The sequence below is a fragment of the Phragmites australis genome, chromosome 8, assembly GCF_958298935.1.
Source record: "Phragmites australis chromosome 8, lpPhrAust1.1, whole genome shotgun sequence".
NCBI lineage: Eukaryota > Viridiplantae > Streptophyta > Magnoliopsida > Poales > Poaceae > Phragmites > Phragmites australis.
Genome location: NC_084928.1, coordinates 11,650,162 through 11,661,151, shown reverse-complemented (window position 1 = coordinate 11,661,151; position 10,990 = coordinate 11,650,162). Strand labels below are relative to the sequence as shown.

At 50.5% G+C, this 10,990-nt stretch overlaps 2 protein-coding genes across 2 annotated transcripts; both read right to left on the bottom strand.

The window, feature by feature from the left end:
* Positions 1–310: 310 nt before the first annotated feature.
* Positions 311–727, bottom strand: LOC133927597 (uncharacterized). The gene has a single exon (XM_062374057.1). The coding sequence runs from the start codon at positions 725–727 to the stop codon at positions 311–313; it is 417 nt and encodes a 138-aa protein (XP_062230041.1).
* Positions 728–8,597: 7,870 nt separating this feature from the next.
* Positions 8,598–10,608, bottom strand: LOC133925844 (GDSL esterase/lipase At5g37690-like). Its single transcript, XM_062371595.1, has 6 exons — positions 10,259–10,608; positions 10,039–10,166; positions 9,823–9,949; positions 9,605–9,717; positions 9,231–9,483; positions 8,598–9,114 (listed from the first exon to the last, which is right to left on the bottom strand). Exons 1-6 carry the CDS (start codon positions 10,527–10,529, stop codon positions 8,867–8,869), a joined length of 1,140 nt encoding a protein of 379 aa, XP_062227579.1. The 5' UTR covers positions 10,530–10,608; the 3' UTR covers positions 8,598–8,866.
* Positions 10,609–10,990: the final 382 nt, after the last annotated feature.

Below are 10,990 nucleotides of genomic sequence, written 5' to 3'. Positions count from 1 at the left end.
CAATAGCGTCGGGAAGTATATATGCAGCTCGAGGGAGCAGAAAGAAACAAAGCAAGGAGAATCAGTTGCAAGCAGAGAAATAACTTTAAACTTCAAGATGGATATCAGTGGTAACGACAGATCAAAATCTGTTCGGAAGACCCTTCCGAAAAGCCAATGAACAAAATATTTCCACAACAAGATCGAGGACTCCTTTGACCCGACGGCCGATCCAAGCACCCTACGTTCGTGCACAAGATGACCACATCGAACCAAATAATCTCGTCCTCTTCATCGATCATGCATATCCGTTCCGACTCGGAGGTCGCAGCTACACCATGTCATCAGCAACCGCGACTCCGTCTGATCCCGACACGATCTTGACCCTACACAGCGGGCAGCTGTTGCTGCTCCAAGCCCGCACGCGGACACAATCCCTGTGGAACGCGTGTCGGAGCGGATCCAGGCAGATGGCGCACACCACCGTCTCCGACGCCCTGCCGCTGCGCCCTCGCGCCGCGTACGAGAAGTACGTCAGCGCCGGCCAGCGCAGGTGCGGTGCAGCCGCCGCAGCCGGTGGCGGCGGAGCCACTGTATCCGGCGCAACCAGGACCCTGTGCTGCTCACCGTCCACGTCTACTGGCGGGTGTTTGCAGAGGGAGCGGATCATCAGTACAAGTGGCACGATCCCGAACAGAATGTCAAGCGCGCAAAGCACGATTTTGTTAACCGAACAAAGACCGTGCATGTCCCGTACACCAGTGCCAAGCCCTCTGAAGATCACGGCAACCACACAAAATTAGTTTCCATTCTTAGAAGATATACTAACTATTTGTTAGACATATATTTTTGGTATGTAACTGGTTCGGTTTTCTACTGAACACCCATGTACTCTTTATATGCCGATGACTCCTAATGTAATCGCACAAGTGTGTTTGTATAATCGTCTTCATGGTATCATATATGTTACGGACCAGATCTTTCCCCACCTTCCCGTCATGACCGGCCCCTCCACCGCCGCCAAGCCCGCTGCGGCTCAAGTAGAACTCGATGCTGCCTTGGCGAAGGCAGAGATCGCTGCAAAGACCGTGCTCTAGGCGCAGACTTCAGTGTTTCTAACATCATGCTTCTCATCCCCATCACCCTTGACCTCCAAGCGGGCAATTATGTCCAATGGTGTAGCCTGTTTGAGGTTGCTCTCTAAAAATACACCCTCAATGACAACATCCTCGTGGCCTCCCCTTTGCCTCCCAACTGGCACTGGATGCGTCTTTATGCTCTCGTATGTTTGTCATTGTACTCCACCATCTCCTCCGACTTTCTCGCCATGGTGATGAACACCTCGGACACCACACACACCATCTAGACGTGCATTGAGGGCCTCTACCGCGATAATGTATGCCATGTATCTCGAGCAAGAGTTCTAAGGGCTTCATGTATGTGGCTGATTATTGCAGCAAATAGAAGGCCCTCGTCGATGAACTCAGTCGAACCTCGACAAGAGCCTAGTCCTCGACACTTTGCATGGCTTGAGCAAGTGCTTTGCTCACATGTGTAGACACCAAACCTATTCCCCAAGAGATTCTTGTAAGATTCCCGCGTTTCAACACATATATCATCCGGCCAGACACTAAACCATGTAAAACTGCATGTGTGTATATACCTGTTAGATTTTCTAAGCTCACAAACAAATAGTAGCATGACTGCATGTGTGTATATACCTATTAGATTTTCTAAGCTCACAAACAAATAGTAGCATGACTGCATGGGAACTAAACATCTTTTTTTGTGTGTGGGGGGCAGGAAGAAATACAACGAGGCATGACTCAAGGGCTTTGTCGGTTGCATCGTGTAGTATCACTGAGCATATCTGTTCTGACTCGCACCTATACCATGTCATCAGCAGCCGCCACCCCGCCCACTGTTCCTGGAACAATCGTGACCCTGCATAGCGGGCATGTAGCTGTTGTTTTTCTTCACCCCCGCGCGGATACACCACTCGTGGAACATGTGGCGGCACGTCAGCACCTCGCTGCACAGCTGCCCTTGCCGGAGCTCCTCCTGGCAGATGGCACACGCCAATGGCTCCGAAGCCGCCCTGACCTGCACGTACGAGTCGGAAGTGCGGCAGCACCGCCACCACCTGAGCCCTCAGCGCCTCGTCCGCGTGCTCTCCGCCTGCAGGTTTGTCGCAGACCCAGATCAGGAAGATTACAGCGAGGGGCACCGCGTGGAACAAGATGATTAGGGTAGCGTCCGACATCTGAATTGTTGCCGCTGATCAGATTCGTGCTGCGGCGGCGGGCACGATTCGATGCGTCTATCTCTTGCGATCGATATCGAGAATGTTGAGTGTAAACGAGACTAATGTTGTATAGCAGATGAGAGGTGCCGTTGGGGAGACACCTCCTCCTCAATTGATACACTACTATAGAACTGATTATAGATGGCAGCTTATCAATGCTAATTGTGTAAGAACCGCCATTAAAAATATATCACTGCAGATTCTTAACCTTCTGCCTTTAAACAATGATTGAGTCGTTAAGAACCCGTACTAAAACCAACTATCAGTACCGATTCTAACCACGAACCATCACTGATAATTGATACAGTTGAAAAAAAAATTCTAAATCCTCATGTGGCCCCTCACAAACCAATTGAACTGAGCCTAACCTTATCTCTTTCAGACGCAATCTCTCACCCTCTCTCATCCTCTCATTTCTCCTCTCTCTCGATCTCTCCTTTGTCTCGATCCAGGAGGAGGAGGTGGTGGCATGGGGAAGGCGGGCATGAAGGGGGTGGCAACATGGGGCAACCAGCGCAGAAGTGGCAGATGGGAGGCCACGATGTCCTCCTTTACTGGAAGCGGTCGATGCAAAACAAATTCTTTTGCCATTCTGATTGGATTGATCTTGCAAGATTGATCTGAAGATGCATGGCCTTGTTGCGTGGTATTTTGCAGTGAGTGGGAAGGACCTAGAGGTAGAGAGGGAGATGGAGGGTAGCATGGAGTGGAAGGACTTGATCGACAAGTGGAAAACCAAATAGGAGAAGAGGAGCAAGTTCAACCACGACGACAACATCATCGACAAGAATGAGTACATGTTGTAACCTCCAAGCTCTCCCTTCCACTAAGTTCCTTGGCCTTCCTGCTGCTGGTTTCATTTGAATTGGAGTGAATTGAATTGGGGTGCACAAGCTAGCGAAGGCACGGCAGCCACTGTGGTGCAAGGTGCTGATCCCGTTGAGCAAGATTAGCCCATTTGTGTAGCTGAATTGTGTAGTGTCAGTTCGAATTTCTCGTAAATTCTTTGTAAATCTGGTTAGAATAATTTGATTTGTGGTATAAAGGGAGAAGAATATTATATGATTGTTTAATCTCATATATACATGTTTCTGCTTGTGTGAAATGGGAAAAATTAGTGTGTCTACTGAGGCAGGATCCAGAAGCAGCATAGCGAGGTCCGGTGACGGCACAATGGGATCGATTTATTCTCTTTTTCTTCTTTTTCAGGAAAAAGGCTTCACTACCGATTGGATCCACGAACTGGCAGTGATGGTGAGGTTATATGCCGGTTCTAGAATCAGCGCTAATGGTCACTGATAATCAGTGCTAAGTAATCAGTGACGGTTCAATACCCAGCACTGATAATGATTTTAAACCGTCACTAATTGCATGTTTTGTAATAGTGACACCAAGCATAACCGTCATTGCTGGTAGGGGAAGAAGGAGGTCAATTTCAACACTTCCCCTTGATCATCTTCATCATATGTATATGAATCAATGAAGAACTCTTCCAAAAACCCTGTAAGAAAAATATGAGGAGAAAAAGTTATTAGAATATGCTATTAAAGAACTCCTTGAAAACCCAGTGAGGAAAAATATTAGAAGAAAATAATATGGTATATATGCTTGCATTATATTGCCTCATTAAAAACTTATATGAGAAAACTAGAAAGTAAAACTTATAAAGGGAAAAAGAGTGTAATATATGATCTGATCATCATAAACATGTTATGACTTAGAGATTGACTTCTTGTGAACTCTGCAATTTTTGAAGTCACTGAATCAAGTAGCTGATACGCAAATATTTCAATAGAATAATATCAAATACATATTTTAAATAAAATAATTACCTAAAAAGAGAAAAATATAGTCTTGTGGACTAGGTTCTATGGCTAACTAGCTAGGCAAAAGAGCCTACAACGGAAGAAGCAAAACAAAGTGAAACAACCTAATGCCAAATGCAATTTAGGTGTGAACGCAATCTTAGACTTCTTCTCTTTATTGAGTACGCCAGGCAAAAGAGCCTACAACGGAAGAAGTAAAACAAAGCGGAACAACCTAATGCCACATGCAATTTGGGTGTGGACGTGACCTTAGACTTCTTCTCTTTAACTTCATTAGGGCCGAGGTTAATCTTCATCTCAATAATCTAAAAGGAGCAAGACTAAGTATGAAAGGTACTCGATAAATTCTAACACTACTTCAAGAAGTTGAGCAGATGCATAAGGGCAGTAATCAAGAAATTAGTCGTAGCTATAGTTTGGGCGTAAAGTCAATTTTATATACAATGTGAATTAAGGTGTAACACTCAGTTTAAACCAGTTAATCAAAAGCCAGATTTAACTGATAAAAGTTGTTGGCACTAGGGGAAAGCTATCAGTTCCCTTGTAGTTCCCATATTTCAGCTGGTTGACATCTAGTCCAACTAGTTTCAACGGTATACAACCAGCTTTCTCCAAAACACAAGCACACTGCCGGGGTACGCACACCACAAATCTAACTTTTGTAAATCTATAACTTCGCATGTCCATGACCATGAAAACATGATTGTCAGGTGCAATAGTTGCAGCGACCTATACCCCTTCTCGTGGTTGTTCCCAGTCCATAGCGCCCTCACCACCACCACTCAGTCGACTATCCTATGGCGTCGCCGTCTTGGACATCTCGGCAACCAAGCTTTGTCACATCTTAGTCGTCATTCCTACATTTCATGTAATAAACCATCGAAGGACACTTTGTGCCATGTGTGTCAATTGGGTCGCTGTCGGAGGGTGAACTCCTCAAGCGGGGATCCGGAGGGACCCCCTTTGAGATTTGGCCGGGGGATGATTCTGAATCCGTTTTGCGGGTGAAATAAATGGGCATAAATGAGATGCAGGTGGAATGGAAGGATCGGATGCAGGAAGCAATAAATGCTCAGGGGATTTTTAGACAAGTTCGGGCCGCACTGAGCGTAACACCCTACTCCTGTGTGTGTGCTATAAATGCTCTGAGAATGTCTCTCTAAGTGTTTGCTGGGTTACAAGAATATTTGTCTAAGTCTAGAGCTTCGCGCTCCTTGTTCTTCGGTCGATTTAAGCTTCTGTGCTTGTCGCCGGTTGCCCAACTTCTGTGTCTCACTCCCCTTTCTCCGGGGAGCCCGTCCAGCTTATATGCCCACCGGGGCGGTAGCGTGCCCAGAAAGGATGACGCGAGTTCCAAGGCGCCATAAATGGAAAGCAATCATCATGGGCTGCTGCGCGAGGTGACGGGGAGGGTTGAAAATGCGTCCCTGTCTGGTCTTGTTCGTCATCATGCCGTTCTTCAACGGGCGCGGCGGGGAGGGCCCACCGGGCAGCCACCGAGCAGCCCGGCGTGCCCGCCCGGTCAGAGCAAGCCTGACACAACAGGGCGGTAGGCGGGGCGCTTTGGGCTTCGCGATGTTATCCTGAGGCGCGCCGAATGTCGCGCGATGGGACCTATGCATTAAATGTCCCCACGCCTCCCTGCCAGGTCGTAGCAGGAACTGGCAGCGAGCATGGGGGGAGCAGTTGGAAGTGACAGGCCACGCGCCCTCTTAAATGCAGCATCGGGTCTCTCACCAGCTGACACCTTACCGCTCGACCCCTGTCGGGGCCACCGGCGAAGGACTTCTCAGGCCCTCAAGGAACCGAGTGCTCGGGGGCCACTGTTCGCCGCCCAGAGCACTCTCTCCCGGATATGCCCCTTCTTGGTCCTCAGGGAACCGAGTGCTCGGGGGCCACTGTTCACGGCCCCGAGCACTCTCCCCCGAAACTGGCTGTTTGAGTCCTTAGGGAACCGAGTGCTCGGGGGTCACTGTTCGCAGCCCCGAGCACTCTCTCCCAGAACTGACTTCCCCTGGGTCCTCAGGGGACTCGGGTGCTCGGGGGCCACTGTTCGCAGCCCCGAGCACCCTCTTCCCGGTACTTGGCTTTTCTTGTCGTCGGGGGACTTGAGTGCTCGGGGGCCACTGTTCGCGGCCCCGAGCACTCTCTTTCCGGCACTCGATCTTCTCGGATCATCGGGGAAGTCGGGTACTCGGAGACCACTGTTCATGGCCCCGAGCATCCTCTCACGGGACTTGGTCTTCTAGTACCTCAGGGAGATAATCCTCACGGGAGGGCGTCACGTGGCACTCTGCTGTTCTAGCCTCGGGACTCGGGGACCCCTGGTTCCTGTGTCACCGACAATCGCTATGTTCATCTCCCATTTTCTCCTTCCTCCACTTGCAGTCACAAAGCTTTCGAGTTAATTCATTGTGATCTTTGGACCTCGCCAGTTCCATGTGTTTGGGGTTATAAATATTACCTCGTTGTTCTAGATGATTGCACTCACTACATATGGATGTTCCCCCTTCATCTCAAATCGGATGTTTTTTGACACTCTTCGCAATTTCTTTGCATATGTTCACATACAACTCTCCTCCACTGTATGTGGCATTCAGTGCAACAATGGCCGGGAATTTGACAATCATGCCATGCACCTACATCTCCTCTCCCATGGTGTTGTATTCTGCATGCCATATCTACATATATCTCAACAAAATGGTAAAGCTGAACGCATCATCTGCTCTACCAATGACATCCTTCGCTCAGTTCTTTACCAAACCTGCATGCCACCCATATATTAGGTCGAAGCTCTCCATGCCGCCACCCTTCTCCTCAACCTCCGCCCCACCAAAGCTCTCCAGTTTGGTATTCCCTACCAAGCCTTGTTCGAATCACCTCCCGACTACTCCTCTCTTCGTGTTTTTGGTTGTATGTGTTATCCAAACCTTTTCGCCACAGCTCTGCACAAACTCGCCCCTCGGTCCAAGTCTTGTGTCTTTCTTGGATTTTCTTCCAACCATCGGGGTTGCCGCTGCCTTGATCTCTCCACAAACAAGATCCTCATCTCCCGACATATCACTTTTGATGAGTTTTCCTTTCCATTCGCGGAGCAGCCCAACTCGCCGGGTGACTAAGACTTTGATTTTCTCTTGGCTCTCATGCCCAGCTCAGCCCCTGCTCCCATCATACACCCTGTGCACATGCAGCACACCTCCACGCCACCTGCAGCTGAGCCTACTGCCATACGCCCCGTCCATCCATTGCTACCTGCTGTCACACCACCACAGTATGTTGCTACACCAGTGCCTGTTGTTGCCCCATCTGCACAGCCGCTACTGCCAGTCACTGCGCCATCGCCACCCACTATGCTAGCACCTCCAACTCCAATAGCTATCACACCACTGTCGTGCAATGTTGAGCCTCTCGCCCCCGTCATCAATTATCACTCCATGGCGACACGTGGCAAGATGGGTTTCTGTCTGCCCGTGTACCAGCTTAACCACCACATTGCTGCTCCATCCTCGATCATGTAGACATATCGTGCGTTACTCAACAACGATAATTTGTGCCTTGCCATGTGGCAGGAGTTTGATGTTTTATGTGCTAACACACGTGGGACCTTGTTCCATGTCCGACTGGAACTAATGTTGTTTCAGGTAAATGGATTTACCGGCACAAGTTGAAGCTTGATGGCTCCTTGGACCGATACAAGGCAAGATGGGTACTTCGGGGCTTCTCTCAACACCCCGGAGTCAACTTCGGCGAGACCTTCTCCTCGGTTGTCAAACCTACCACCATACGCATAGTCCTCACCCTTGCGCTCTCCAACGACTGGCATATTCACCAACTCAACATCTACAACACATTCCTCAATGGCACACTGGCCGATACCATCTACTGTCAGCAACCATTCAGCTTCGTCGACACCGCACGCCTGACACATGTGTGCCGCCTCAGCCGGTCACTCTATGGCCTCAAGCAGGCCCCATGCACTTGTTTCAGCCACATCACCATGTTCCTAACAGCCTTGGGATTCATAACCTCCAAGGCTGACCCCTCGCTATTCATTTACTAGCGAGGATTAGACATGGTGCACCTACTCCTATACGTCGATGACACCGTCCTCATTGCTTCATCGACAACACTACTTCATCGTGTCATCGATTCACTTTGGCGTGAGTTCTCGCTCAAGGACCTCGGTGCTTCGAAAAAATTAGAGTTGCGTCTTTTGACAGGTGTTCGTCTAGATTCGGCGTGGATCTTGAATCTATAGCTCCGCCAAACACCCCCTTAGTTTGGAATACAAATCGAACATACACACTGACACACCATACGGGTGCGTTCGCGGCCGTCGGCTGGCGGACGATGCGTAAGCCCCGGCGGATGTGTTAGATACTGAGACGTGGATACTCGTTTCTTGCAAGTAGAAATCAGTTGGGACATCCAGTCGGACAAGGATGTTAATATGTTTTCAAGCAGGATACGTACAAGACTCGGGTTCGTGGAGATGTAGATGTCTGAAACTTTAGAACTTTGTCTCATGCTTTTGCCACAGAAAATGTGCTATAATCTCGGCGCTGCGATTTCACTCTGTTCTTTTCTTTGTTTAGATCATCGAACACAGATGCTTAACTGCACGGAGTACATGAACGTTTGGAACACTAGGGGACTAATGGAACACACGAGTCGGAGTTGCCACACGAAAAGGCGCTTCCATGCCGTAAACCGTAGCACGAACGACGTCGGACGGTCGGTCCTTCGGCTCGGGTGATCACGGCTTGGGCGTCTTCGCGCCCACGACGCGGGGCCCGGAGGTGCCGTTGCCCGGCACCACGGAGCCGGCACTGACCATGTCGTCGAAGAGGCGGTCGGCGATGACCTGGTTGGCGGCGTCGGAGGTGTGGTACGCGTCCCAGAACACGAATGCCTTGCGGTCGGCGCAGAGCTGCGCGGTCGGCAGGCACAGGCCCCCCACCGTCGTGTCCACGTCGCAGCACGACGTGTGCGACGTCTTGAACCCTGCACCCGGATGCATGACGCGTTTACTGCTACTGGTCTGCTCAAGCATGGCATGGAAATATGCATGGCGTCCGCGTGCGCGCGAAGAACAAGCAGAGGCCGAGGATGCTGGTTACCGTATTTCTGGGGACGGTCGATGAGCTCCATGACGATGGAGTAGCAGTCGGCGAGCGAGAAGCGCGCGCCCGGCAGCTTGGCGTTCAGCCCTTCGATCAGGTTCTTGGCCGCGGCGTTGAACTGGACGGCGTACGAGTTCACGTCGTCGAGGCAGTCTTTGCCGGTGTCCGAGAGGACGCGCTGCGATGGGATGCAGCCGAGCGGCGCCAGCCCGCTGAACCAGATATGGCGCGCGCCAAGATCGTACAGCCTCTGCGACGACAATAGTTTCGCCCATCATTACAGGAACGCCAGTGTAAATTAGCTTTGCGTGTTGGGATGAGGGTAGTGCACAATGCGCAGCGCGTTCCTTGCACCGATCGACCGGTCTTACCGTGAGCTGCCGGTTCATGGTCTCCATGAGGAGGCCGATGAACTCGTCGTGGGTGTACACGATGCCGTCAGCCATGAACGGCCGCAGGAAGTTGTTGACGTAATCGTTGCTCCCTGCAAAGCAGCGCTCATCGTGTCAGGTTGATTGTTAATTCCCATTGACTGGTACCTTGCAACTTGCGCCCGCGGATTGAGCTGAAGAAATTGCTTTGATCTTACCGAGTCCGATTTGGAAGATTGCGCCATTGACAGTCTCCTCGGCGGCCTTCTTGCCGATCTTGGCGATCATCGCGTTCTTGATCTGCTCGAAGGACGATATCTGGTTGTCGAACGACAGGTACTGAACCTGCAAAAATCGCAAGGCCACACTTATGTTACTGACTACAATAGGTAAGAATTTTCGGTGACAAAGAAGTGAAACAGGTAGTATCATACGAAGTAAATGCCGGTCTCGTTGAGGATTCCGGCGCCGCCGGACGCAAAGTTGACACCACCGAGGACCTCGTCGTCGGTCATATACAGGGAGAGGAACGGCACCGGCGGCGGGACGCCAAACTTGGCGGCTGCATACGTCGAACGAAATTAACGTCACATATCACCTTTCTTGCAGACAAAACTAGTGCTTCTCAATTTGTCCATGCATATGTGTACTTACCCATGATGTCACCGATGGTCCTGCCATTGGTGAACCTCCCGGTGGGGTAGCCGTTCTTGTAGTCAATGCCGTACCAGGGGTAGTTGCACTTGGCGATGGAGAGGAGGAGGTAGTTGTTGTTCCCCACGTCCGACATCGAGTCGCCGAAAATATAGATCACCGGGCCCTTGGTTGTCGTCGTCGGCGTCGCCAATGGCGCCGAAGCTGCGCCGGTGACTGTTGCGTGCGCGAGAACGGCAACAGACACAACCACGACGGCGAGAGCTTCCATTGCTGTGAATTGTACTTGGCTGATTCGTGGTGATCAATGTCTCCCTGTTGTCTTGGTGAATGGTGATGTGTAAGCCGCCTTGATTTTATAGCACGACGCAACGAGCAGTGACACCACAAGTCATGGGCGTTCACTGCAAGTTTGGGTCTTTCTGGTAGCGAGAGCGATTCTTGTATTCACGGTTGGGTGTAGTGAATGAATTGCAACAGCGAACCGTGTGAGAAAAGGCTTGCAAGTTTTCTCCCGGGGAAAAAAAGGGAGAAAAGGCTTACAAGTTTAAGCAGACGTAGCACATGAGGAATTGGCATGTGAGCAGAGCAGAGGTGGTAGCTGCGGTTGTTGTGGAATCGCGGTGCTCGATCACCTTGTGGCGCGGTCCTTGATGGCTTGGCTTGGGGGCGCAGAAGAAATCAGTTAGGAATATGGTTACGGCAGCACCAGAAAGTAGAAACTCGAAATTT

Excerpts from the sequence above, each read along its gene's own strand:
- LOC133925844 (XM_062371595.1), bottom strand. The coding sequence starts at position 10,529 with ATGGAAGCTCTCGCCGTCGTGGTTGTGTCTGTTGCCGTTCTCGCGCAC. Across the intron at positions 10,167-10,258 it reads GACCATCGGTGACATCATGG|CCGCCAAGTTTGGCGTCCCG; the intron begins GTAAGTACACAT and ends CGACGTATGCAG. Across the intron at positions 9,484-9,604 it reads CCATGAACCGGCAGCTCACG|AGGCTGTACGATCTTGGCGC; the intron begins GTAAGACCGGTC and ends TTGTCGTCGCAG.
- LOC133927597 (XM_062374057.1), bottom strand. The coding sequence starts at position 727 with ATGCACGGTCTTTGTTCGGTTAACAAAATCGTGCTTTGCGCGCTTGAC.